The sequence below is a fragment of the Phascolarctos cinereus genome, unplaced genomic scaffold, assembly GCF_003287225.1.
Source record: "Phascolarctos cinereus isolate Bilbo 61053 unplaced genomic scaffold, phaCin_HiC Scaffold_29;HRSCAF=532, whole genome shotgun sequence".
NCBI classification, from domain to species: Eukaryota; Metazoa; Chordata; class Mammalia; order Diprotodontia; family Phascolarctidae; genus Phascolarctos; species Phascolarctos cinereus.
The window spans coordinates 55,553-83,432 of record NW_027555624.1 but is presented as its reverse complement, the minus strand read 5'-3'; the positions used below and the strand labels follow the sequence as shown (position 1 = coordinate 83,432).

General features: G+C 45.6%; 2 protein-coding genes across 3 annotated transcripts in view; both read left to right on the top strand.

Moving 5' to 3' along the window:
• Positions 1-792: 792 nt before the first annotated feature.
• LOC110203934 (SUN domain-containing protein 2-like) lies at positions 793-9,336 on the top strand. Its single transcript, XM_020980323.2, is given in 6 exon segments — positions 793-997; positions 8,188-8,408; positions 8,575-8,659; positions 8,892-9,007; positions 9,158-9,188; positions 9,191-9,336. Coding segments are annotated over 6 exon segments (804 nt in total).
• A 15,773-nt stretch (positions 9,337-25,109) lies between these two features.
• The window catches only part of LOC110203931 (SUN domain-containing protein 2-like), a 29,574-nt gene continuing 26,803 nt past the window's right edge, over positions 25,110-27,880 (top strand). For both annotated transcript variants that reach the window (XR_013484131.1, XR_013484130.1), the window contains exon 1: positions 25,110-25,513. The gene's annotated coding sequence lies outside the window, so the exon portion shown is untranslated. The remainder of the gene's footprint in view (positions 25,514-27,880) is intronic.

Below are 27,880 nucleotides of genomic sequence, written 5' to 3'. Positions count from 1 at the left end.
AGTGGTCAGTTCTTAAAGGAACATGCAATTTTTGTACTTAGTGCATAGGCGTTTTACCCAGAATTCACAGCGAGAAGGGGAGGGCCTACTGAAGGGTGTGCTTTTAGATCTGCGGCTGTCACTAACTAAGGGTCAGGACCATCCTGTCTGTTAACAGTCAGTGTCCTGTAACGCCAAATAGCCACAGGAGAGGACATACATCTTGATGTCTGGAATGTGTACGGTAACCGAGGAGTCGGTAGAGATAGTCCTGTTCATACGAGGGAAATTCTACAGAAGTCAGTGTCTTCTTCTAACAGGGAAAGAGAGTTTGTTCACCGGGGCACATTCATGGTTTTAGGGCCGGGGTCCGAGGACTCACTTTATCCACACCATTCCGCCTGACTTCCCGAGCAGCAGCAGCGGCTGCCCCTTCGCCACATCCCCGATGGAGGCAGCTTTGTGGATCTTCGCCAGGTCCTTGACCCGGAGGAGGGATCCTGCTCTGGGGCCCAAAGCTCGGACCCCGCTCTCCCTCCTCGGGGGGAAGGAGGCTCGAGAGGGAGGCAGCTCTCTCTTGCTGCCCACGGTGAAAACCATTTTCATTATGCCAGCGGGCTTCAGAGAGGGTCTGCAGGACTCGCGAGGAGTTCTCCCTTGGCCTCTCAGCTTCTCCGGGCCCTCGCCTACGCTCTAGAAAACTTCCACGGCCGGAAGCTGGAGGTTGAGAGACTCCAGAGCACACAAGTATAAAAGATTCAACCCTAGAGAGGCTTGTAGCCCTGGAAAGCCGCGAGGGGGCCTGAACTGAGCATGCGTCTGTCAGATCCGCGGGTCCCGCGCATGGGCCCAAAGGTAAAGTCAGGAGTGAGTGCGCATGTGCAGGGCGGGTTAACTCTGCGGGAGGGGTTCCCAGCTCGAGATCGCGGGGGTGGCCGAGCTCCAGGCTGGCTGCTTCGTGTGCTAGAGGTTCTTCCAAGTGTCCCCCTGAAACGGGAAACATGGGGGGGGGAGGAAGGTAGAGTGGGGTAGGTGGGGACGAGGTGTGGCCAGATGGGAAGCTTGCTGCATCTGGATTCAAAGGACTCAGGTTCGAATCTCGAATCCGGGAAACCTGCTCTGTTGTTTCCCTTTGTGAAAATGGGCAAAGCCCTTCCTCTCTGAGCCTCAGTTTCTTCTTCTGTAAAACGAAGACTTTGTACTAGATGATCTCCCAAATCTCTTCCAGCCCTTAGTGATTCCGTGAACCCCAGACTGATAACCAGTACCATGCACATGCAGTCTCCATTCCTCTTTCTTCTGATTCTCCCTTCCCTTTTTTGTATGGCACAGGGAGCCTGGGACATGGAGGGTGGCCCTGGCCTTAGCCAGGAAGCCCTGGGTTCAAGGCCAGCCTCTGCACAATTTCAGTTGCCTTGTTGATGCTGTTATGAACCATGGGAAGGAGGGGGTTACAGCAGTTCACTGGGAAAAGATATATCAGTTTTCATTGATCATAAGTTGCTAAAAGAGTTAAACATACCCTAAGGCTGTAGTAATAGAAAAATAGAGTTTAAATCACAGAAGATAATAGTCCCATTCAGCTCTGGGCTGAAGGGACCCTGTGTTTACTTGTTTGTGTTTACTTATGTTTTGTATTTACTTATAGATGCTATGTATTAGGAGGGACATTAATCAGTTCAGACACTAGAGATATGGATGAACTAAGAATGATAGAGGAGACAAAGGGAAGGCATGATGTCTGTTTTCAACTATGTGAAGGGCCATTGTGAAGATGGGTATCTGTAGAAGAAACTGCTAAGATCAGTGATGAGAGGAGCCTGGTTTTGACTTGTATAAGGAAAAACAAATTTTATAGAAATGGAATGGACTTCTTGTGAGACAATTCCCTTCAAGTAGACTCTTACTGCGGTGCAAAAACAATTCTTACATTGATTGCAAGGCTGGACTCCATGATTGTTAAGGTCCGTTCCAACAACAGATATTTTGATTCTCTGTATTAGTTTATATCAAACTGTTGCTGGCTTCCATTAGAATAGATCTTCCAAGTTGGCTTTGTTTTTAAGGTATATCTAATGTAGAGCAGAAGCTCGAAGTATTGTGTTTATTGAATTTAGTTCAACCCTCAAAGGATAAGGAAATTTCTGCAGAGGGGAAGAGGACAAGTTATTTTGTAACTGGCCTTGGCTCCTACTTCCCCCCCCCCTTCTATCCTTTGCTTTTTCTCCATTCATGATGTGATGTGTATTCTCTGCATTACTAGCGTTCATACTGTTTATTCGGCTCCAGAATCAGTGGACTTGAGAATACAGAAACGATGCATATTCACCCTGATGAACATGTGCTGCCGCTTTTCCTTCTGTCAAAATAAATAAAATATAAGCTCATCCTGTGGGTCCTTTGGTCTCAGTGGTGGGCTGTTTATGGCCCAGTGTGTAAATCCATATGTTGTTGGTTGTACTTGTGCCATGACCTGTCAAGATTTCTTCAAGCGATAGACTCTCTCCATTTTGTCTGCCATACCTGATGTCCTGCAGAACTTCAATGCTGTCTCTAAATGGCATGTGATGTTCAATAACATTTTCTGCCATCTAGCACCATGATTTAGTACTCTGGCTACACTTGGGCCATTGCTTGGCTAGTTAGAAATCCCATGTAACAGACTCCATCATTATATGTGTTTTACCACAGTATGATTTGTGGACTGAAAATTAGTAGTGCATTGTATAATTATTTGCTAACATATATAATTCTTATATACCCTGAGATTTGTCTTCTCTTTTAGTTTCAGGGCAGGACTCAATTTCCCAGAAGTCCCCACTCCTATGCCTGCTGGATCCTTCTCACTCACACTCTAATCCCTCCTTCAAGAGGAGCAGGACTTTCCTGAGATTTGTCCCTAGGTTATCTTTTACAGAACTGGACAAATCTGTGTTTCCAAGACCTTAAAAAGGAATGCCTTGTGCCTGCCTCAGTATGACCTAGAGGACCAAGAAAAAAATTGTCTGATGTATGCAGGGTATTTCTGACAAGCTTCTCTGAGCTTTCGAACTTTCCTCATCATTATCTGTATCACTCTGTTTGGTATTTTTGTCTGTTCTGTTTGTGTCTCTGTGTGGTGTGAGTGTCTATGTGTGTAATCTGATACCTTGTAGGATTTAAAATGCAGCCAGCCAGCAAGAAATACTGCTAAGGGCTGTAGCCAGACTGAAAACATAGATAAACTTTCTTGAAAAGAAAAAGTTTTTGGTAAACTAACTCTTTCTCTCTCTCTCTCTCTCTCTCTCTCTCTCTCTCTCTCTCTCTCTCTCTCTCTCTCTCTCTCTCTCTCTCTCTCTCTCTCTCTCTCTCTCTCTCTCTCTCTCTCTCTCTCTCTCTCTCTCTGTCTCTCACAAACACACACATTGCTGAACTCTGGCCAGGTTCTGAATGTGGAGGGACAGACAAGAAACAAAAAAAGTAAGGGGTAACCTTTTCCCATCAGATCAAAGAGAGGTAGATTGACTAGCACTTGACCATTTCCTGCCTCATATTAAAAAAAAAAAGTTTTTGTGCAATGTGATTCTGACTAGGCAGTCTCCTACAAAAAGGGAACAAATTTTGCTTACAAGGTCTTAAAAAGAGATGCGTTACAACTGAAGCCTTGAGCTCTGCAGTGTGAGGGAGATGGGATTAGGCACCAACAGGATCTTTTTCCAGGGCCCCAACTCACCTGTCAGGCAGGTTCAAGGCCCAGCTCTAACTTTTTAAGGGGTTGACATACAAATGAAGTTTATTCGAGTAGAAGTTCAAAAGAAATTCTTACGATTCTTCGCCCTGTGGTCTCAGCTCTGACTAGGCTGAGGCTACAGTGAAAAATTAGAACAGCTAAAAGCATCTTATCAGATTTTTCAGGTTTTGAGATTGATCATTAAGGAACTTAGAAATTGACCATTTTAAGATTGAAAGAGAAAACTCCTGAGACATTAGGATAATTCCAGAGTTCATCCCCTTTTGAAACACCTTCTCACAATCCTAAACACAAAGCATTCCCCACTCCCTTCCCCTGAATCAAGAGGGTATTATATTATGGGGATTGCAAACAGCCCCATGTTTTCTTGTTAACCCCTCATCCCAGATCAGACTAAGCGAAAATAGTAGGGAATATGAGTCACCTTCCCTCATCTGCCAAAAGAAAGGAGGTAGGAGGGCAGCAGCTACAGTAGGGGTCCTGATGGGGTGATGGGACTTGTACCTCAAAGTAAAAGACCAGGTCTCTGGAAGCAATCTAGTGTCTTATTGGGCCTCTGTGGGAAATTCTTACCTTGTTGAAGGCACACACAGACCTGATAAAAGCTATCAGTCCAGGCTCTAGGGTGCTGGCCAAAGGACTCTGTCTCTGGTGCTTGTCCAAGGACCATGCCTCTGGCAAGCCTTTGTGTGAACAGAACTATCTTGTCTCTCTTCTCCCCCATATCTGGTATCAACAGAGTAATCTCTGCTGAGTCCCTGAATTTTCCTATACATTCTAGGAGTCCAGACCACCCGTGCCTGCACCCAAGGCACCTGGACAACTGTTTAATCCCACCTCAGATACCCTAATTAACATACTTGGCATTTCTTTCACTGACCATTTCTGCATATAAGCTTTAGCATGATCCTCATCAACTTGCAAGTTTGAGTATGTGAATTCATTCCAGGCAACACAGCCCTGTGCCCTGACATTTTGGGATTCCATCACCCCTAAACCAAGTCAGCCCCACTGGCAATGGCCCTGGGCCCCTGGGGACTCTGCAGCCCACCCCCTAGAATATCCTGCCCACCCTCCCCAGCAGCTGCAGGAAGAGAGACAGGAGAAAAGAAAGGGATAGGTCAAGGCAGTATGAAGGGAGAAGCCAGCCACTCTCTGCTTTTGTTAAACCCAACCTTTTATCAGTAATTTTTATATGTGATGATTTGGAAATGCATTCAAGAAGAGAGGTCACCTGATTAGTAATGGGTTTGTTTCAAGTTTCAAGTACATAATATTGTTTTATTGGTCAATGTTTGCATCAATTATGTCAAGCAACTTTTCATAACTTGGATGTTATTAGAGTATGAAATGAAAGGAACTAAAAGATAGTGGGAAATTATTCAAAACCATGTATGTTATTTTATCAACCCTGGGAAGTGCTTGTTTGGTATATGGAGCTCCCAATGAACTAGGCTTGCTGAAAATTTGCAAGTTTATTTAAATGATCTCTAACGATTGGCTTTTACATCCAGAACAAATTTAAATTTAAGATTTGAGTTCTGATAAATTTTTATTGCTTATTGCAACTCCATTAGAGTAAAAATAATTGTATCTAGCCCCAAGCTATGATTAATGAAACTTACTATTTGAGGTAAAAGCTCTTGGGAATGTAACTAATTTTTTTTTTTTAAGTTTGAATTTGAGTATAGTTGTCTGCACTCAATCAGGATCTGAGAGAAATGCCACGTGTTACTCGGAGGGAAAGTGATCCTGAGCTGTTACAAGTGGAGATTTGCATCTGGGAAAAGTGGAGAGGACAACCTTAGCCTCAATCTAAGGTGGGATCCTCCTGGCTCAGTTTCCCCATGGTGTTCCTTTGAAAAGGAATGTTTTCTACCTGACTATTCCTGAGTCTGGCATAGAGGTGGAATTGACACTGCATGGTTGGAAAAATGTGACTCTTCTCTGAATTCAAATAGAGCTAAGGATGTTTAAACCTGTCATATTTAGTATAATCATACTCCTATTTTTTTTTCTATTATAGCAGATTTGTATAATCAGAGGAAGTGGTTAGTAAAAAATGTGAGTACAGTGCAAGTATGTGAGGTCTTCTTGTTTTGATCTGAATGTGTGGTCATTCCATAAGTGGGTAAATTAGTGCTCGGGCTTGTCATCTCTCTGTCTGCATATCACGTGAAAGATTAAATTCCTTGAATAGAACATTCTTTCTGAATGATATGGGAACAATTAGACAAAGGGAAAAGAAGTTTGTGAAACAAAGGTACAAACACAATGCTGAATCGTTATCCCATAGGCCAAAGCTGGGATAATAAAACTTGTGTTTAAGATCTGAGCAATTCAGCCTAAAATTACATTCCTTTCCATATCCTAAACGACTTAGTAAATGAGCAATTGGTCTAGTCATCCGCCTGTTATTGTATATGTCTCTATGATATAAGGTGCTTAAATGTTTCAAAATGATGTAAGAATAATTTGGTATTGGTACAGCTGATTGAAGGATCTAGCTGTTATTCTATTAATTATTGAAATTAAATCAGAAGCATCTTTGATTTGGGAAAGAGAATTTCAGTGTAATCAATTTTCTTGGAGGGTGGTAACTTAAAGCTCAAGTATCCTTCCAAGTCTTTTATCATAATTGGAGTAGAGTCAGCCTCTTATAAGCAAATTCGTTTGTATAACTATTGAACCCAAGAGTGGAAAATTTCTACCTGCCAGAATATTGATAGTGGGGCAGCTAGGTGGCACAGTGGATAGAGCACCAGCCCTGGAATCAGGAGGACCTGAGGCCTCAGACATATAACACTCACTAGCTGTGTGACTCTAGACAAGTCATTTAACGCCAATTGTCTCGTGTGTGTGTGTGTCTGTGTGTGTGTGTGCTTGTATGTATGTATATGTGTGTGTATGTATATGTGTGTGTGTGTGTGTGTGTGTATATGATAAAAAGAATATTGTTACTTATATTTTTACCTATAGCATTGAATCCTCAATAGCATCTGATCCTCCTAAAGGAACTGGAAACAGAATGGTAACTTTTGAGAAAGTAACAAGATCAGATAATCCTGTATGTCAAATGTAAATGATTCTAATGAGATTCCTGGTTTCTTTATTTGTTTTCTCTCATTCTGACACTACTCCTAATTATTTTGTTGCTCCTTATATTTGGGCTCTGTGTATTGAACTTGCTTGTCAGATTTTTGTCTTCCAGTCTGCAGGCCATTTACCTACAGACCAGTAGATACCAGCCCATGTCCACCCCACCCCATCCCTTGGACATGGCTTATGCTCACTTCCAGTCAAACTCCTCCCCAGGACTCCAAGAGGCAGGGATAGCTCTACACCCCTTGCCAGCAGGAAGCATTTCCAGAAGCCAAGACCTTTGCCCTTTGCTCCAAAAGATTTTGGGTCCCATTTGTTTGAGGGGGGAATGATGGAGTGATGGGAACTGGACCCCATAGGAAAAGACTATGTCTCTGGAAGCAACCCAGTGTCTCATTGGGCCCCTTTGAGAATTTCTTTCTTTGTTGCAAACACATACATATCTGACCATATAATTATTCAGGTAAAACCTATCAGTGGAGGCACAGAGGTGCTTACTCAAGAATCTTGTCTCTAGCACCTGGTCTCCAAGGACCACGCCTCTGGCAAGCTTTTGTATAAACAGTACTACCCTCTCCCTTCTCCCCCAATGTGTGGTATCAACAGGGTTGTCTCTGTTGACTCCCTGAATGTTCCCATTCATTTCCAGGAGTGCGCCTATGCCCAAGGCACCTGGGCTTCTTGCTTATTCCTTTGAATATTGAGGAATCCTTAATCTCACCCAATACCATTTAATTAGCATACTTGGCACACTAGTCACTGTTCTTTTTCTATCTAAGCTTTAGCGTTACTCTTGTTAAGTTTCAGGTTCCCTAAGAACTATGCTGGCTCTATTAGTGTTACAATAAAACTTTTCTGTTCCACTGGAAGATGGTTTGAGTATGCAAATTCATTCCAGGCCACACAGCTGTGTACCCTCACATTATGGGGTTAGCACCATTTTCAATTAATACCCTAGCTTCCTTTTTTGCCTTCTCTGTTTTGATTGATTCTTCCTATAATTAATGAGACTGAAATGTATAATGTCCTCCAAAAATTATGTTTAACCTATTGCTAGCATAAATAACACAAACCTATCTAACATACTAGGGTCGCCAGATGTAAGATGATCAGCTGTCAATGACTTGGCTCTTCTCATCAATACAAGGATCCATAACAACTCTGAAGGACTTAGGATGACAAATACTATCCGTCCCCAGAGAAAAGAACTGATGATGTCTGAATACAGATTGAAGCAACTTTTTTTTCACTATCTTCATTTTTCTTGAATCTTTTTGTCTGTTTTCTTTCACAACATGAGTGTTATGGATGTATTTTGTATGACTACAGATATATAACCTATATGGAATTGCTTGCCTTCTCAATGAGGGGGTGAGGATGGGGAAGAAGAAAGGGAGCGACATTGGAATTTCTTGGAGACCAGGGCACTCAGGCCAGGCTTGTACAGCTAGAGGAGGTACAGGCCCAGCTTTGGGGCCTGGAGCAAAGAATCCTGCGCCATGTGGCAGAGGAGCAGGACAAGTATGCCAGCAAAGTTGCTGCTGACTTGAGGCTGACCCTTCTGAAGGAAGGAGAGACAACCAGGATGAAAGAAGAGGTGAGCCTGTCCTCCTGCCTGGGGTCATGGGTATGCCCTGAGAGGAGCCTGCCAGGAGGGAGGGGGAAGCCCAGGCCAAGCAGGTAGCACGCTTGCCCGTCGCCTACGTGGGCTGGGCCAGGCTTGCAGGTGGCCCTGCCAAGAGTGGTGCATGTCTGTATTCTAGAAAGTGCATGAGATCATGCAGCAGGCCCCGAAACTCTACAGGGAAGATCATATTGGGCTGGTGGACCACACCCTGGAGTCCTCAGGTAGGCAGCTTATAGAAATCCAGAGGGCTTGGGACAAGAGGGAATGGAAAATCAGGATAACTGTTGTGAGACAGGAGGAATTGACAAATCAGGATGCCCTTTATAGGCCAGGGCAGTTCAGAGAGCTGATGCCCTGGCTGCGCCCCCTCACCTTGAGGACTGCCCTAAGCCATCTCCGTGTCCTGCCAGCCCTTGGGTGCTCCCCCACCTTCTCTCCCTGTTGCTCTTTCAGGGGTCAGCATCCTCAGTAGCCGCAGCTCAAAGACCTGTGGCACCAGGATGGCCATTATCAGTCTGTTTGGCATCACCTTGTGGTACCGTTTCCAGACCCAAAGAGCCATCCTCCAGGTAGGGCTGAACAAAGGTCCCCCAGCTTGGCTCTCTGCCTGCCATCTCCCCCCTCCTTTCTGGGGGCTGGGCCCTCAAGGCAGAGGAGCCCCAGGACCCGCATCTGTTCCGTGTATGCCACCTTTCACATGATTTGTCTTGTACACACAGCCAAATGTCTGCCCTGGCAACTGCTGGGCGTTCCAGGGCCCCAGGGCTTTGTTGGCGTTCCCTTATCTGCCTGCATCCACCTCACTGCCATCACTTTGGAGCATGTGCCCAAAGCCCTGTCCCCACTCAGCAACATCACCAGAGCCCCCAAGGACTTTGTCATCTTGGTGAGTAGCTGAGCCTGGAAGCTCTCCTTTCCCAAAGTGCAGAAAGCCCTTTCTTAACAGCAGTATGTCGAGGTGAGGAATGGAAGGATGTGCCCATTTTACAGATGGGACATTGAGTCTTGGGGCCAGCCCTTCTTCTCCTCCCCTTCTTCTTGGATAGGAGCCAGGAAAAGACAACCACAGCAACAAGAAGAGTCAAGATTACAAGGTGTCTTAGGGTCCTTTACTATAGCCAGTTGCCTCCATGGTCAGGTATCCAATGGGCAAGTTGGGCAGCGACGGTGATTCCCTACACAGACACCTAGTCAGGGCAGAGATGGAAGGTCCATGTAAGGAGGATTTAGGTGAAAAGATGGAGCCAGAAGAGAAGGTGAAATATGCAGGAGGAGAGGGATGCTTCAGGACCGAAATCCTGGTACAGATGAAGAAAGTGAGGCGCACACGCTGAAGGGGTTTGTCCCAAGTCATTCAGCAGCTTTGGGGAAGGGGCTGAGAAGAAGGCCAGGGCCTTGGAGAGGAAAGGCTCTGTCTGTTGAATTACTGAGAGAGATGCTAGCAGGTGAGGGGATCAAGGAAGGCAACATCAAGTTGGATTGTGTTTGCTCCTCTTTCCCCTCCCCAATATATCCTGCCTTGGCTGCCTCCTCCTCCCCCTGAAACCTCTCCCATTTTTCCCTCCATGGACTAATTTGGATTCTTGTGCTATCAGCATGACCTTTCCTGCACCCCACTCCCAGCCATCCATTTGTCCATCCATCCATTCCCTTTGTTTTTCCTTCTGTGAAGGGGCTCAATGAAGATTCCCAGGTGGAGGGAGTGGCCCTCGGGCAGTTCACCTATGATAATGCTGGGGAGGCCATTCAGACCTTCCACTTTCAGGTATGGAGGGCTGGTCCCACAGCAGTGACCCAGGCATGCTGGTGATCTCAAGGGCTGGATCACCAGCTGTGGGGTTGCTGTTGTTGGCAGGTGGCTGCAGTGGAAGCCAGGTCCCAATAGGTCTGATAGGAAGCTGAGGAATAAGCTTGGGACTGAATTCACCCACTGCTCTTTAAAGGAATCCTGGGGCAGAAGGGCTATGGGGGCGGGGTATCCACCAAGGAATCTTGGGCCTTCCTGACCCCACTCTCGTTACGGGGCAACGACACAGCCCCATACCAGCTGATAGAGATTCCTATCTTCAGCAACTGGGGTCACCCTGATTATACCTGCATTTACCACTTCCAGGCAAGCCTTCCAATTAGCACCTTCCTGCCCGGTACCTTCACTCCTACCTCTTTCAGCCACCAGCAAGCACCTGCTCCTCCCACCCCCAGGCTCAATCCCTTCTGGGCACTATGACTTCTGGGAGAGAGACAGAAGGTGGGAGCCCACCTCTGTGGAGCAACCTTGCCCCACCAAGCCCTCTCTGATATGGAGGAGACTGCCAGCTGAGCAGTTTCTGTTTCAGTCCCCATCATCTGCTGGGTCAGGTGGCCCAGCTTTCTGCAAGGCCTTGCCCACCTCCAAGTGGTGTAGCAATACTTATGTATTATGTGTTGGGGGTGTGGAAGGGACTAGTGATGTCCTTGCTATGCTCAGCAGCAGTCCCACAGAAAAACAGCTTACACCACCTTGGCTCTGGGCAAGGAATTTGGTGTAGAAAGGGCATGACAAATTGGGCAGCTGCAAAGAGCAGACTGGTAGCCAGTCCGACATGGGCATGCTCCAGCAGGTGGCTAATGCCGCCCTCCATGGGACCTTGCATAGTTCTTTTTATCACTGGCCTTGATGGGTTCAGTCTTTGAAATTGGAAGTACCTGGGAATGACCACAAATGTCTGGACTTTTTATTCTGACAAGGCCAACAGCCTAGATTTGGGGGAAATTCTGCCCCCAGGATCACCTGGAGTGGCATTCAGAAACTGTATGGCAGCTGGGGGTGTAGGCACGGCTTGATGGCCCCCTCTACCCACTGGGGCTTCATTTACAGAGGACTGGAAGGTTTCAGGTGTGTGGGAAAGGCAGTATTATTAGATAGAGAATTACTCATGCATTAGATAACGCTGAAAGGGAGAGATCTCAGATTGCAGGCATTGGGAGAGGGCCTTCCCTTATGCTGCTGGTACCAGGTTTCTCCTGGCTGCCCTTCAAGGGCCCAGAGACCCTACTTCACCCTTCTAGCCATGGCTTCATCCACCTCCTCACCTGGAACTCAGTCACTGTGCTTTGTCCTTTGGGACCACCAGCTCGTGTGGTTGTGACTATGATGGGCAAGGGACTGGCCAGGATCCTGTTGAGATTGGCCTTTCCCCGTCCCTATCACAGGCTGGTGTTGAGCTGATGCTGACCTCTATCCCTGGAGCAGATGTGACATGCCCCAGGTGCCTCTGCAGGGAAATTGGAGGCATTGGAGACTCCTTAGGCTCTTACTCTGAGCTTTGATTCTAGTTCTTTTGGGGCCAGGTTAGCACATGGGCAGGTATTAAGTTTATTGGGATAGGTTGAGGGGGCAGCTTTTTGGAGTTAAGACTGGGATGGGAGAGGGAGGGCAAAGTTTTTGGGCCTGCTGGCCAATTGTATTATCAGCATGAAGATGTTTGTATTTATACACAGAGCTAGTTCTTTTTCATCAGACAAAAAAGCTGTTCATTCCTGGGTGCCTCCTAAGGTCCCCAGGGTGATAGTCACTGCAGCCCCAGCTTGGAGGTGGGGGGGCTGGCCATGAAACACTGATGCCCAGTGGCATCACTGTCCTTTCTGCCTCTTACCATCAGAGGGAAGGCAGCCTCACACTACAGGGCTGGTCACTGGTTTAAGAAGCCAGCTGTGGGGGCCCACTCTTCTGCAGGTTTCAGGGGCCAGCAGCAGTAGATACAGGGCTGACCCCAGCTGCCCCTCAGACCCAGCCTGCTCCCTCTGCTTTTGTCAACTCCCCAGGAAGCTAGGATGTGAGCAGCCCCACATAGGATCCTACAGATGGCTTAGCTCTTCCTTATCACAGACTACTGTTTAATTCTCTAGGTTTGTTTTTTTTTGTTTTCTGTTTTTTGTTTTTTTTGGTATGGACACATTCTAATTTGTGTCTGTGCAAAAATAAATATTCTCTTGGATGTATCCTGGCTTCTTATCTAGCCCACGCAGGGAGGTTGCTCTTGAAGCCACCTGCTTGAGTAGCAGGGAAAAAGAGTCAAGATTGTGATGGAAACCCTCTGTTCAAAGGGCAGCTGCCCTTCTGCTGAATGAGGCCTAGAGGGGAGTGCACTGAGCAGTAGAGGGAGCCAAGCTCAGGCCTAGGCTTGGAGAAGCAGAGCTGGGAGAAGAGCCCAGAGGAAGCTCATGGAGGTGGGGCATTTGCCCTAGGTCACAGGCAGCCACTAGTAAAGCCAGAATGGTAAGATCCCCTGGTACATGAGCTTCTTGATTCCCAGAGAAGAGCAGGCTGGTAGTGTGTGGGACAGCAACCCTAACCCAAATTAAACTCAGGGACTTCTCAAGGTGGAAAGCAAAGGTTACCTTTATTACAATCTCGAGAGATGGCTGTCTGCTCAATTGGAGAGAGAGAGACCACGTAACAGGGACGTCTTATAAAAGGAAATCTCTGCCCACCACGCAAAGTCTCCACCCACTATGCAAACAAGTCTCCACCCACCACTCTCCCTTACCCCTTAACTGGGGTGGGCTTACATTCTAAGCTCCAAAGTTTCTTCCTATCCCCTTAACTGGGAGATGGGGCTTACATTCCAGGCCCAAAATTCAAAGACAAGGAAAGAGGCAGGAAGCCAAGGGCAAAAGGCTCAGGTTGGGGGTGGGGCAGGGCTTATTCTTTGTTACCTGCTTAAAAACAGGGTCTGAGCAGGGGAGGATTTTGAAAATAATAGTCAAAAAGTATTGGCCTTTTGAGGAGGCTTCACCTCTGAGAGTTCATCTCTCACAGTAGGGAATTGTGAGAAGAGAGGAAGTGTCTTCCATAAGGGAATTCCCCATCATGTGGCTGGAATCTCACTCTCACAACATCGCTTCAGGACAGCCTGTTTCTTAGGCTGTTCCTAGTAGTCTTCTTTCAGAGTAGCACTGTGGACAGCCATGGGGTGACCACATGGTCCCCAGAGATGTCTGTAGGACAGAGGGACTGAGGCAGAAGGAACACCATGGATAGCAAAACAAATGGAAAGAGGCCTCAGGGAGACTCTGCTTTTCCTGTCACCCCATCTCAAGGGGGCACAAATAGCACTTGGGTTCCCCAATGTCCCCCCAGAAGTCTACAAAGTTTCTGAGCCAAAATCTCTCTGAAGTTCCAACCCAAATGAAAAGATTTCTTCAGGCCCTTCAGACACTCCATCTAATGTCAACTTCAAATGAATTAGCATTAAATGTAGTGCTTTGGTCTAAGAGGTTGAGGTTAGGGAAAATGCCCTCTTTCTTTCCCTGCTAGCTTATGTAACTTGACCCCTTAACTGTTTCCAAATCCACCTGTCATCTGTGACTCACTTGAAGGCTTTGCTAATATCTGAGCACACTTTGCAGCATTTCTGTGATCTAAGGGAAGACTAGCTCATCAGAGGGCATGGTTTTACAAGGGATCTGCCATCTTGGTAGCATAGGTAGCAAATGCATCTTTTTGTCCCATGCACAGGTGGGAGGGTTGGAGTTAAAGGCCTTTAAATGCTAACCACAGGATTGTATGTTTGATTCCAGACCTAGTAGGAAGTCACTGCAGTTCACTGAGGAAGGATGATGTGTATGAACATGAGCATATCTGCATGGACCATGGACAGGCCTCCAGAAAGAGATTTGAAATTGTTGATCAAATTCCCACTGACATAGGGGCCACCAAGTCATACTTAGTTCTCCCTGGAGACCACATGTTAACTTAGGAAACCACGTGTTAGCATTGTCTATGTTGTAGTGCATTTTTATTTCTTTTGTCAGAAGTTCTCAGTTCTGTTTGCATAAGGGTCAGCCTTTCCAGGGGGTCTGTCAGTCTTTTACAGTGTGGGACGCCCCTGAACTAGGGGTATCCCTAGGGTGAGATGAGGCTGAGAAGGAGAGGGAGGCACACCCTGAGGACTTGGACTTGAAGAGGCTAGGCACTTGTTCTGGGGCTTGAAGGACAGTGAATATCTGCCACTGAGGTTGGGAACCTGGAGGCCTGGAAGCAAGATGGTGCCCTAGACAGTAAGACAGGTCTGTAGTCAGTCAAAGGATTGGAGGCCAAGTGGCAGAACCAGATGAAAATGTTCAACAAAAGAAATCAAAATCCAGGACAATAGAGATAATGTAAACTCCTGGTTTTCTAAGCCTTGTGGGGAGGGCAGAGTTCCCTTCCTCTTTGCCTTGAGCCCCTCCCCCACTTGAATGCAAGCTCCTTGAGGGCAGGGCCCAATTTTGCCCTGGGGGATGGGCAGGAGAAGCTAGTATTGCTTCTATGGAGGAAGGAAGGAAGACTACAGTGGGGCAGGGGTGAATTAGAGAGGGATTTATGAGACTAGGGGGATGGGCTTGCTCCTCAGCAGAGTTGCATTCTCAGGACTAAGGAAGTAGTCGCTCTGCCTACCAGGAGGATGATCTGGGGAATGGAGGTATCAGAGCCCTAACCTCCATTGGAACCACTTTAAAACATGTTACCTGCCTCCCTGTCTTTCTCACAGCCTGTGAACATGATTATCAGCTTTTCTTTATGGGCTCTGGGTCATTCTTGGCCCCTGGGTAGGGGACTCCCGTGATACCCCGGGCTGCAGAGGGAGGCACCTTGGTGGGCGATTTGTCCTTCCAGTATTTGCTTTTTACCATAAGCTCTGTCCCTTCTCTAGCCATCTTGTCAACCATCACGCTTTGATCCTATCTACCCAGGTTCTACCAGGCTGGTCTCTGCAGTTCTGGGACAGGTGGTACAGTGACCAGAGCACTGGACCTGGAAGCAGGAAGACCTGAGTTCAGATATGGCCTCAGAGCCTCCTTCCACGGGTTGTTAGTATTTGTGAAGTACTTAGCATGGTGCCTGGAGCAGAGTAGGCTCTTCCTAACTGCTTGGGCCCTTTCCCCTCCCACTGGAGCCTCCTCTGAGTTGGATAGAATTGTCTGGAGCTGAATCTGAATACTTTCTCAGTTGAGTAAAGTACTGCCACTTCAGCCTGTCTGTCACAACCCAGATGTCACCCTGGACTCTTTCACTCTCCCCGTTCCCCCACCCCCCAATATCTAGCCAGGATCTGTTGATGTCACCTCTGCAACATCTTTCAATTATGCCCCCTTCTCTCCTCTGACCCTGCCCCGCCGTGATCCAGACCCTGGTCACCTCCTGCCTAGACAATTGCAAGGGCTGCTGGGGGGGTCCGCCTGCCTCCGTCTCTCCCCTGTACTCAGCCACCAAAGTGATTTTCCAAAAGTGCAGGTCTGACCATCTCAACCCCCTGCTCAATAAACTCCAGGGGCTCCTTGTGGCCTCCAAGATGTAATACAAAATGCTCTGTTTGACATTCAGAGCCCTTCATCACCTGCTCCCTCCTCCTTTTCCAGCCTCTTTCCACCTTTCTCCCCATAGCATCCTCTTCTATTCAGTGCCCCAAGCTTCCAGCTGCTCCGTGAACAAGCCCCTCCATCTCTGTCTCTGGGCATTTTCTCTGGCCGTCTGCCAGGCCTGGGACACTCTCTGTCCTAGGCTCTGTTCGCCGAGCCACCTGGCTTCCTTCAAGTCCCAACTGACCCTCCACTTTCTCCAGGAAGCCTTCCCCAGCCCTCTGAATTCCAGGGCTTTCCCTCTGTTGATCATTTCCTCTTTATCCTGTACTCTGTATTTGTTTGTACATTGTTTCCCCCCCATTAGATTGTGAACTCCCTAAGGGGCAGGGACTGTCTTGTGCCTGGCCCATACTAGGTTGTTCCTAGATGTTGACTGACTGACCTCACTGAGCAGTAGACCTGTCTTTGACCTGCTTTCTATTTCCTAAGGCCAGGGACAGGGAACCTGCGGCCTGAAGGTCACATGTGGCCCTCTTAGTCCTCAAGCTGGACCCTTTGACTGAATCCACACTTCACAGAACAAATCCCCTTAATAAAAGGATCTGTTCTGTAAAATGTGGACTCGGTCCAAAGGCCGCACCTTAGGACCTATAAGGCCATATGTGTCCTCAAAGCCGAGGGTTCCCCACTCCTGCCTTAGACTCTGGGGGGCAGATACTTTCTGCAGGTTCTGCTAGATCTTAATTCATTCTTTAGGTCTGAGGCCAATGCTTCTGGGCTCACTTTTGTCCCTTCCCCATCTTGGGCCTGGATTCTGGCAACTCAGCCTTCTCACATACTCCCATCTCAAGTCCCTCAGCCATCCATCCTCTGACAAAACTGACCACAGCCAGAGGAGGTGAGTGTGCCTTGGCCTGAGCATGCCTTCAATTCTGTTCTCTGATTGCATCCAGGTGTACTAGGGTGACTGTAACAAAAAACAGGAGTGGAAAGGAAATGTTGTCCCTCCCTTTTTATTTTTAACTTCTGAAGGCTGGGATGACTCAGTGCTCTGTTCCTCATTCAGAATGCCTGCATGGGCAGGGGCAGGGTTGTCATTCTGAAGGTACGGGGTCCCTTCTGCTCCCACGTGACCTGGAGCAAGACTGAAGTTGTGGCTTCGATGCCCTTGGAGGTCCCTGCCAGTGATCTTCAGAAGAAGTTGTGTGTGTGTGTGTGTGTGTGTGTGTGTGTGTGTGGTGTGTGCATGTGTGCACATGTGTGTCTTTACTTCTTTTTTTTTTTCATTTGGACCTGGAATTTCTTCAAGGAGGAGACCTTATATCCTAATGCAGACAAGCACCTGGGGTGTAGGGCAATGAGAGAGAGTTGCACAGTCAGCAGGAGTCCGAGGCATGAATCCGGGCCTTCCTGACTCTGAGACTGGCCCACTGTCCACTATTGCCTAAATGTGTATATGTGTATGTGATGTGTGCATGTGTGTGTTATGTTGCATCAATGTACAGGTATACATATGTGCATGTGTGTATGTGGTATGTGTATAGGCATGTATGCATGTAACCTGGTGTATGTGTGTATCATGTGCATGTTGTATGTGAGTATATATGTTTTGTGGTATGTGTATGTATGTAGTGCATGTGCATATATGCATGTGGTACATGCAATAGCTTTTCATTTTAAGAAAGTCTGTATTAGATGCTGTGCATTATATTGTAAGCTGTCCATCTTTTCTTTGCTTCCTTTTAGGTTTTCTTTTGTTCCCTGCTGTACACTTTTTATTTTGTTCTTTTTTTCCCCTCCTCCCTCCACTCTACCCACTACCTCAAGGCTACAATTGAACATTGGATGTATTTATATATATATATATATATTGATCTATACATACACATACATATATACACACAGACATATATAAACATATACTTTCCCTAAGAGATTCTAGTCGTACTCTTTCTGTTTATGTTTGTGCATATCTCTTTTCTTTTTTTCTTTTTGTAATTTATTTCTTTAATAGCAAATGATTAATTTATTTATTTTTAGTTTCCAACATTCACTTCCACAAGATTTTGAGTTCTAAATTTTCTCCCCATCTCTCCCCTCCCCTTACCCCAAGATGGCGTGCATTCTAAATACTCCTTCCCCAAATCTGGCCTCCCTTCTACTACCCTCCCCTTTTCTAATCCCCTTACCCTTCTATTGTCCTGTAGGTCAGGATAGATTTCTAAATCCCTTTGCCTGTATATCTTATTTCCCAGTTGCATGTAAAAACAATTTTTTAACATTTGTTTTCAAAATTTTAATTTCCAACTTCTCTTTCTTCCTCTCTCTCTACCCTCCCTCAGTGAATAGGCAAACAGTTCCCTATAGGTTATACATATGTAGTCATGCAAAACACTTCCATAGTAGTCATGTTGTCACATTTCCCTGCATCCTATCCTGCCCCATTTTTTCTGTTCTCTCCTTTGACCCTGTCCCTTCAAAAGTGTTTGCTTCTAATTACCCCCTTCTATCATCCACTTGTTTCTTATCCCCTTCCCCCTATTTTCCTGTAGAGTAAGGTAGATTTGCATACTCAATTGAGTGTGTACCTTATTCCCTCCTTAAGCCAAATCCAATGAGATTCACTCATTCCTTTTCACTTCCCGCTTCTTCCCCTCCACTGTAAAAGCTTTTTCTTGAGAGATAATTTACCCCATTCTACATCTCCCTTTCTACTTCTCCCAATATAATCTTCTCACGCCTTTTAATTTAATTTTATTATTTTTTAGATATCATCTCTTCATATTCAACTTACCCTGTGCCCTCTGTCTATAGGTCTCATGAGTTACAAATATCATCTTTCCATGTAGGAATGTAAACAGTTCAACTTTAATAAGTCCCTTATGATTTCCCTTTTCTGTTTACCTTTTCATGCTTCTTTTGAGTCTTGTATTTGAAAGTCAGTTTTTCTATTTAGATCTGTTTTTTTCTCAAGAATACATTAAATTTCTCTACATCATGGAAGGCCAATTTTTCCACTCATTGATTATACTCAGTTTTGCTGGGTAGGCGATTCTTGGTTTTAATCCTAGCTCCTTTGACCTCCAGAATATCATTCTTACTTGATTTTCTAAATCCTTTTTGAGCTTTTCCATGGCCTGAGACTGATTCATATTTTTCTTGGAGGCTTTGGATGTAGGACCTTTGACTGTGTTTTCTTCTGGTTGTATATTTTGTTCTTCTTTTGTCACCAAAGTTAGGTTCTATAGTCTGACTTTTTTTTGTTCAGTGTGTAAATGTTCCCAGGTAATTACTTGATTTATAAACTCTTTGTTAAGGTAGGGGTCTGCTTCCAGTGTGCAGGGTGTACTGGCCCAAGCTTCAGGGGTTTTGTGCAGCTGTTTTCAGACATACTTCTAGGGATCTGTAAGTTTTCTGTTCTTTTAAGGTGGTATGATCTAAAGAGAGGTGTTTACTCCTCTCCTGGACTAAGCTCTGGTCTGTGAGTGACCACAAGCAGTCTTTTCTGCCTTGGAACTATAAGGACAGTGCCCTCTTCACCACTGCCACAAGCTCTGGCTCATCAGTATTCCTCCTCACCCCGGACTTGCCACCCAGGACAGTGACCCAGATCTAAGTGTTGAGGTTTAGAGTTGGGAGAGCTGGTTCAGGTGTGAAAGAATTCACTTAGACCTTCTCTGTAGCCATTGGGAGCTTTGTTTCATCAAAGCTTCACAGGCCTAAAGTTAGCAAGGAGCTAAACAAAGGGGCACAGATACAGGAAAAGACCCAGGCTTATATAGACAGCAAACTATACAGCCTTTAGGAAGATGATACATTTTTAGAGTTTCGTACAAGAGTTGGAGATGAGGGACAGGTTAAGAACATACAAGGTGAGGAAAATGATTGTCAAGTAAGGAAAAATTGTCATGACACAGAATGAGGAAGATAAATGACAGGATAAGGGAAACAAAGACAATTCTTTTGGTACAGGATGGGCTACAGAATAAGCCTCAAATCCCCTCAGGGGCCTGGGAAAGTAACACTTAATATAATTTTTAATCCTAGGGCACTTTTTGCTTCCATATCATAAGAAATGGCAAAGCAAGAGAATTCTGTCTCAGCACCAGCAGAAGGATCCCTGCAGACCTCCTCTGATCAGCTGTTCAATGCCCTTACCATCAGCTGGTCGAGTGCTCCAGAAGCAGCCACTGCCTAAGTGTCTGCCAACCTGGGTCTGCGCTAGGGCCAGGAGCGGACCACCCTCCTCTCTCACCTACGTCTGACAGACCTTCCCCACTGACCTTCTATGTTGTCTTTGGCATTTGTGGGTTGAGAAGTCTGGAAACCACCCCAGCTACCTGTGATTCAGTCCCGAGGGCTGCTCCAGGTTCACTGCACCCCCATCTTTGCCTGTGTGATTCACACTGAACTGTGCTCCTCTCCCAGCCCAACACAGCAGACCTTTCCCATCAGCCATCCAGATTGTCTTGGGCGGCAAAATTGTTTCACTCTATCTTTTGTGGGTTCTGCTGCTCTAGAATTTATTTAGTCATTTTTTACAGGTATTCGGGGGAGAGCTCAAGCACGTAACTGCTTTTACTCCACCATTTTGGCTCTGCCTCTGCATATCTCCTTTCTCCTATCTCTCCTAACTCCTCTATTTTACTTCTACCTTCTTCCTTACCCTCCTATTACTTAACCTACCCCCCACTCCGCAATCTCTCCCCTATCCTTTACCCTAAATCTAAACCCCTTTCCATATTCCTCTTTTAACCTATTCTCACACATTCCCAACTAAAGATCCCTTCTTTATCCTCTCCCAACTCCCTATCCCCTTAGAGTTTTATTTCTTTCTAAATTTAGAAGATTTTTATACTCTTCTAAATGTTTGTGTATTTTCCCTGTTAAACCCATTCCCAGTGAGAGTAGGTTTCCACAATTTACAGCCCCTCTCCCCATCTAATTCTTGTGTCTCGTTCTTCTTCTTGCACCTCATTTGTAAAAGATAATTACTCTCAGCTGTACCTGAGTGGTTTTACTTTTTGTACTCATATCATACTCAGGTCTACCCCGATCTTCCTTATAAGTTACCTAGTAACAATCTTAGACATGGGTTTTATGTTTTTCATACATAAAAGGTAAACATTCTATCCTCATTTAGTCCATTATAATTGGTCATTGGTATGTACTTTATATTTCTCTTGGCTCTTGTATGTTAAATCTTCTACTGAGTTCAGGGTTTTGTTTTGTTGTTGTTGTTGTCGTTTTTAACAAAGATCTGAAAGTGTGACAATTGATCAAATGTTCACTTTTTCATTCAGAATTATGCTTACTTTTACTGAGTATGATGTTTTCGGCCAGAAGCCCACTTCTTTTGCTCTTCCATATATAGTGTTCCACTATAATCACCCCTTGTCCTGGGGTATGGGGGATGGTGCCTTTGTCCTCTAATCCTCTTCAGTTCTGCCTTCCAACCTTGAACTCAAAGCAAGACCTTCAGCCCCCTGTCACTGCCCACAACTAGCGGTTTCCCACCTCACTGCTTCTGCACTCACTTGCAGTATACTACTTCCTTCTTGCCCCACTGTGTTTCCATCTCCACAGCGCAGCTGGGTCTGGTGTTATTGTCAGCAGAGGTTCCCTCAGTCTCCCCCAGGATGGATACCCAACTCCCCTCACTGTCCCTGGGGTAAAAGTCCCTGGGAGCAGAGGCAGCCTCCCAAACCCACTAACCCCAGGACTTGCTGCTTGCTCTTAAAGTGCATCCTAGCCTAGAGTGTTTATTCTTCACAGGGAAGAAATCTCCTCCTGGGATTTTTCTTCACATCTTCTCCAATTGTCCCAGGAGGACTTCTCTTCTGCCAGTATTCTTATTTGTTTTCATGAATCAAAGTTCGCCCAGAGGTGCTATTTTCTCTCTTTTGTGGAGGAAAATATTAAGGGTTTGACATTTCTAATCTACTCTGCCATCTTCCCACAATCTTCTCCCCATTGTGGGGCATTTTTTCCATGTGACTATTGCTAACTTTGATTTCTTTGTCTGAAAACTGCCTGTTCATATTCTTCGACTTTTATCAATTAGAGAATGTTCTTATTTTTAAAGAGTTGCTCAGTTCCCTATATGTTTGAGAAGTGAGGCCTTTGTTAGACAAACTTGGTGCAAAATATTTTTCTCATTTCCTGTTTTCCTTCAACCTTGGCTGCATTGGTTTTATTTGTTCGCTGACTCCAGGCCAGGGTGGGCCATATGACAAACTCCCTCCCCTTACTCTTGCAGGAAGATGCCTGAGTACTATCTGCCCCAAGCAAAGAGGCCAGCTCTTCCAGTTTCTCCACTTTGATTGGTTTCCTGCCATGCCCTCACTGAAATCCCTGGCTTCTGGCATAAGGGGCGTTAATGTCCATGACTTCTTTGAACTTGTCTTCATAATCTTCTCATACTTTTCTGTGATGAGCAGAAACTTCTCTTCTGGTCTTTTGCTCTTTGTGCTTCCTCTGAATCTCTTCCATTCCTTCTGTTCCCTTCTTCCTCCTGCCCAATGCCTTTTTTACAGTTCATGTTTTCACTCTTTCACCCTGGCTGTGATGCCCACCTTTCTCTTTCCTTTTCTCATCTTTCTTGTGATGAGCTTTTTTTTTTTAATGGATATTGGCTGGGGTATTTTGATGGTCAAGGAGTCACCTTCTTCATCTTCCATAGAATCTGCCTTCCTAAAAGATGAATTCCTAATTGTTAGCTCCATGGGATGACCTCTCACCTTTCCCTCTTCAACAAAATCCCACTTGGAATCCCTATCACCAGAATGTTCTTGTGTTTTACCTCTGCTTCTCTTCTTTCTTCTTCCCCATCTTTTCCTGAAGCATTTCATCTAAAGTTTTCACTTTGCAAGAACTCTTTTCATCAGAGTTAAGCGACACACTGCACCTACTACTATCAACACCACAGCTACTGTCTGCCCAGAGACTGAGGAGAGGCAGCACTGAGTGCAAAAGAGGTGTGTCATTCCCCACTTGGCATGACCTGGTGAAGTCATATTTGAGTTTTTGTCTAAGTTTTTTTTTTTGAACTTTCTCTTATATGAAGTTTGAACAGTAATATTGTCCATTTTTAATGAATGTTTTAGATATCAGCAAAATAAAGAAACAAAGAAACAAACAAAAAAAGCAAAACAACTCTTCTCAAGTCCCTCACAAGCTCAGCCCAAGCTGCCATTCCGTTCTTATTCTACATGACTCCCCTTCCCATTCTCTAGGGTCCAGCCAAATTGGCCTTTTTAGTCTCATCCCATCTCTTTCCTTTGTACCAGCTGTTTCTCATGTCTGAGGGGCCTTTCAAACTCTCCATGAGACCTTTTCTCTTTTCTGATTCCTTTAAGTGTGAGGGCTGCCTTTTGCCCCACCCACCCCACCCCCTGCAGAATGGCCAGTTGTATACATTATTTCTACCCTCAGTATGTAAGCCTGCCTGGCCCTAGAGCATAAGCTCCATGAGGGAAGGTTTGATGCTTGTCACTGCAGCACCTGGCACAGTGCCCTGCTTGACATCAACATTGTAAATGTTTGCTAAATCCATGGATTGACTGGACTCCCTTCTTCTGTGTTTGTGTGAGTTTGCTAAGGTCACCCAGGTTCACACAGTTATTCATATTAGCCCCAAGTCATTGTCTATACATTTGGAACCTCCTTATCTCTTTGCTTGTTCTCCTTGGGTATAAGGGAAGCTGTCAGAGGGCAGAGACTCTGTTATTTCTGGTTATGTGTACCCAGTGCTCAGCCTGTTGTTGGTTCAGATGAGTCCCTCTGGCTTCCTGGCCTCCATGTCTAGTGCTTGTTCTGTTACACACCTCAGAATGCCTGCATGGAGCTCGAAGCTCCTGTATTGCTAGGCAGCCTTATTTACTGCAGCTTCAATTATTTTCAGTTTTGATTGGTTTCAGAGATGACACAGTCTCAAGTTTGATAAGTATAGTAAAGGTATTTATTATTAAGATAGTAAAATAGTATTAAGATTAGTTAATAAAATAGAGTTAGAGTTAGTAAGTCCCAGTAGGTAACAATAATATACTTAAGTCTCAATCGGTATCAAATCTTGTCATAGTCAATGATCACCATCAGAGGCACCATCTACATCGGGATCACTTGGCCTGGGGAGTCCCATTTTTCAGCATCCAGAGTGCCAAGGGGAAAATCCCAGGCTAGGTGTCCACACCTCAGGGCAGACTTCAAAGATAATTCAGGACTACCTGCCTTTAGTAGTTCCTTCTAACTAAGAAGGCAGTTTGCCAAAAATATGTGATCTGTGTGAAAGGAGCTGCTTTCAAAACTATCCTTGAGAGTATTCCTGTTTATGAATATACAGTTCCTGGAGGGGTGGCCAGCCCTTCTTGGGAGCAAATCCCATCAAGTCCTTCAACATCTAGCTAGGAATAAGATTAACAAGAAAAAAGAGGCAGGGTCCTATTGCAGACCTACTGAGCAAGTTCAGAATGTCTTTTAAATTTATTCATCACAACTCCCTGAGATACTTGAGGCTCTGATGGCTGTCTTAAGGCCCCCTAAATTTATGCCAGCCTGAGGCTGAACTGAATAGGATGCCCTTCCAAAGGGATAAAGATGCACGGCCAATTTGGGGTTTTGGATTCCCCTGAGCACCTCTTCCTTTTTGGAGATTAACTCCCAGGGGCCCCATCTACCCCAGGTTTAGATTCTCTTCCTCCCCTCTTGCTCTGATTTCTGACCTTATCATTCCATAGAAACTGCTCTCTCCAAAGTCACTAGTAATCTCTTAATTGCCTTTTTTTTCAATCCCCATTTTTCTCAACCTCTCCTTGGCCTCACCTCACCCAACCTCACCTCTACAGCAACTCTTCTCTGTTTCACCTCTGCAGCATATCTCCAAAATGCCCCATTTTGTCCTCTGACTCTATTCCCACTCTAGTGTAGATCTTCATCAGTTCAGTTGTAGACTATTGCAATAGCTACTGGGGAATCTGCCTTCCTCAATTTTCTCTTTGCTCTAGTCCATTCACCATTCAGATGCTAAAGTGACCTCCACCACACCTGTTCTGCTCAAGTCCAAACTGATTCTAGCTAGTGCTAGGGGAGTGTTTTAGCCATTGCTATCACTTTATTTTGTTTTCAGGATGGTCTTTATGCACCAGAGAAGAGGCTTTTGGGGCTGTGTTTTCATTGCACTCCCCATAAAATTTTGGGTTCAGTAACCTTGTTCATAGAAGAATTTTGTTAATAATGTGGGGTGTGTGTGTGTGTGTGTGTGTGTGTGTGTGTGTGAGTGTGTGTGGTTGTGTATTTTGGGTAGAGCTAGTAGCTAGTGTTATCTTGACATAGTGACTCAGGAAAGAGAAACCACCAGAAAAGCAGAGTGGGTGAGCCACTGCCTCATTTGTTGACCATGGTGTTGAAAGACAGGCCTTGCCTTGGAAGCCTGGAGCAGCACAGCCTGACTTTGTCATTGGAAGACCATTTCAGGGCAGTGTTTCAGGAAGCTTCTTTCCTGGGGGGCAGCAGCACATTTCAGTGATGATTCCCTGAGTGTCTGTTGTTTTTATGTCTCCTTCCCGACAGTTGAAAGAAAAAGTCTTGTCCTTAAGTAATGAAGTAGCAGAGGCTCATGGGGAGCTGGAACAGCTTCAGGAATGGCATGAACGAGAGCATGAGGAAGGGATGAACCTACTATCCCTGCTGAGATCCGACATGGGCCATACCCAGCATGAAAGGCAGGATTTCTGTGCTGTGTAATGGAGGAGGTAATCAGACACTTTTCCCTGTCAGTGTTTGGGCCATTTGCTGCAAAGGGCCAAAGTGCTCACATGGAGATAATGAGAGCTCAGGCTTTCTAGCTGTTATTATACTCCAGTCTTTAGTTTGGGCTCTAAATGAAATGTGGCTCGTGTATTACATGAAGCAAAGAATCAAAAAGTATTTTTAGACCTTGTTTTCAAGAAGTTTATTTTCTAAGTGGGGCATTGTTATTTGCTTATTGTCTCTCCTGTAAGATCTTAAGTTCCTTGAAGGCAGGGTCTTTTGTCTCTTTGTATCCCCAGTACTTTTCACACACATAATGGTAGGTGCTTATTAAATGTTGATTGATTTCCACAAAGAAACAGACAGTGGACCTTCCTTCGAAAGGCTGAAGGTTAGGGTAGAGTTTCTTAGCCTCACAGAGCTCTCATCTGTAATACATGATTGGACCAGTGAAGAACATGGCCTCTTGTAACCCTTCACTCCCCTCTTGGCTGGAGGCTTGCTGTCCTCTATCACTAAACTCTTATTCCTCCCCTTCTCCACTCTTGAACCCTTTCACACCATTACCCATTCTTTCCTTTTTTCCCCAGGCTCTGATGAGAGGCAACTCTTCTCAGCAGACCAGCTGTTGCTCTCTTTCTTTCCTGTCTCCTGCAGCATTTTGTTCCCTCAGTTATCTCCGCCCTGGCCCTGCTTCCTTCAGTCTTTCCCTAGACACTCATCACTTCTTTGCTTTGCACATATATGCCCCCCTTTTTTCAATTGATCTTACCATCTCTCCGGAGACAATCCTTCTATGTCTCTCCTCTCTCTTGCTGCCAGCCCCAGAAAGGTTCTTGCTACTCATTGCCTCCATCTCTTGTCTCCTTCGTGGGTCACACCTCTGCAATCTGACTTCTTTCACTCATCTGTAACTGAGCGCTCCACAGCAGCTGGCCCTTTCTTGGTCCTCATGGTCACTCACACTGTCAGGCCCCTCAATTCCTTCCTCCTGGGCCTTCTGTCCTCCCTCTTCTCCTGCTTGTCAAACTATTTCTCAGCCTCCTTTGCAGGTTTGGCATCCACCTTGGAAGGCTCCGCCCTGTTCCTTTATTTCTCTCTCTCTCTCTCCTCACCCAATAATAAATGCTTGGGGATGGACTGATCCTTACTCTACCTCTGGTGAAGTACCCAATCCACTGCCAAATCTTGGGGTTTCACTTTCTCCATCTCTCATCTTTTTTTTTTCCTTTGAATTCTCACACAGCCATCATCCTAGTTCAGATCTTCATCTCTTCAGCTGTTGCAGAAGCTCCTGCTTGGTTTCCTTCCCTCCCATCCATCCTCTGGAGGCACAGCTGCCAAAGAGAACTTCTTAGAATTGCATCTGCTCCTATCACTCCTCAAGAAACTACAGTGGCTCCCTGAGTCCTTTCTGATCCCTTATAAACTCTTCCTTGTAGTTTTGAGAGCTCTTCACAGCCTGACCTGATCAACCCTCCTCCCAGCCTCATTGTGCATCGTCCCCCTTCCATCATGCTACCCTCCTTCCTGAAAGGCATCCTTACTATTCCTTTCCCATGGCAGGTCATCTCTTGTCTCTGTTTCTTTAGACTGTCTGCCCCTCCTGTCTGGAATATTCTTCCTTAACTCCACCTCTTCCTTCAAAATTCCCACAGAGGCATCTGTGAGAAGCCTTTCCTGATCCTGCCCTGGCCCCTAGCTCCTAATGCTGTGATCTCCATTCTCGAATATCTATTTTTTATTCTGTGTAGACAAATGTACATGTGTAGTACATCCATGAGTACGTATGTATATGATCTTCTCTCCTCCCACTGGAATGGAAGCTCCAGGGCAGGCAGTATTAGAGTTGCTCACAGCATCAAGCCTAGCACACAGTAGGTGCTAAATATTTGTTGCTTGTCATCAGATTATAGTTTGTCTTGAAGATTCCCATTTGGACAAGTTCATTTTCAGGCTTTGCCCTGTTGTAGAATTACAGGTACCCTGTCTTCATTAGATGGTGCCCTAACTTCAGAACTTCACATTGGACACATGGTCAGGAGAGGCCAGTGGGGCATCCCAGTTCTCACCCTGTCTGACCCATCAACTTATTGTAGGTACTTCTGTGGACTCATGCCCTCGGGGATGTCAGGTCTCACTCCCGTGGTAGTGAGCACAGCTTCCTGGTGGGTCTTTCATGCACATCCTTGCTCCCATCAGTCTTTTGGAGAAGAGCTGTTGAGCTGGTTTGAAGTTGGCCTAGCATTTCAGGGCCATGTAAAAAAAAATCTTACAAAATTGTGGTACCCCAATGGAAGTGAATGTTACTATTCTTTATTGTTGGTGTTGAGTCATTTTCCATGGTGCCTGAGGCAAGATTTGAACTC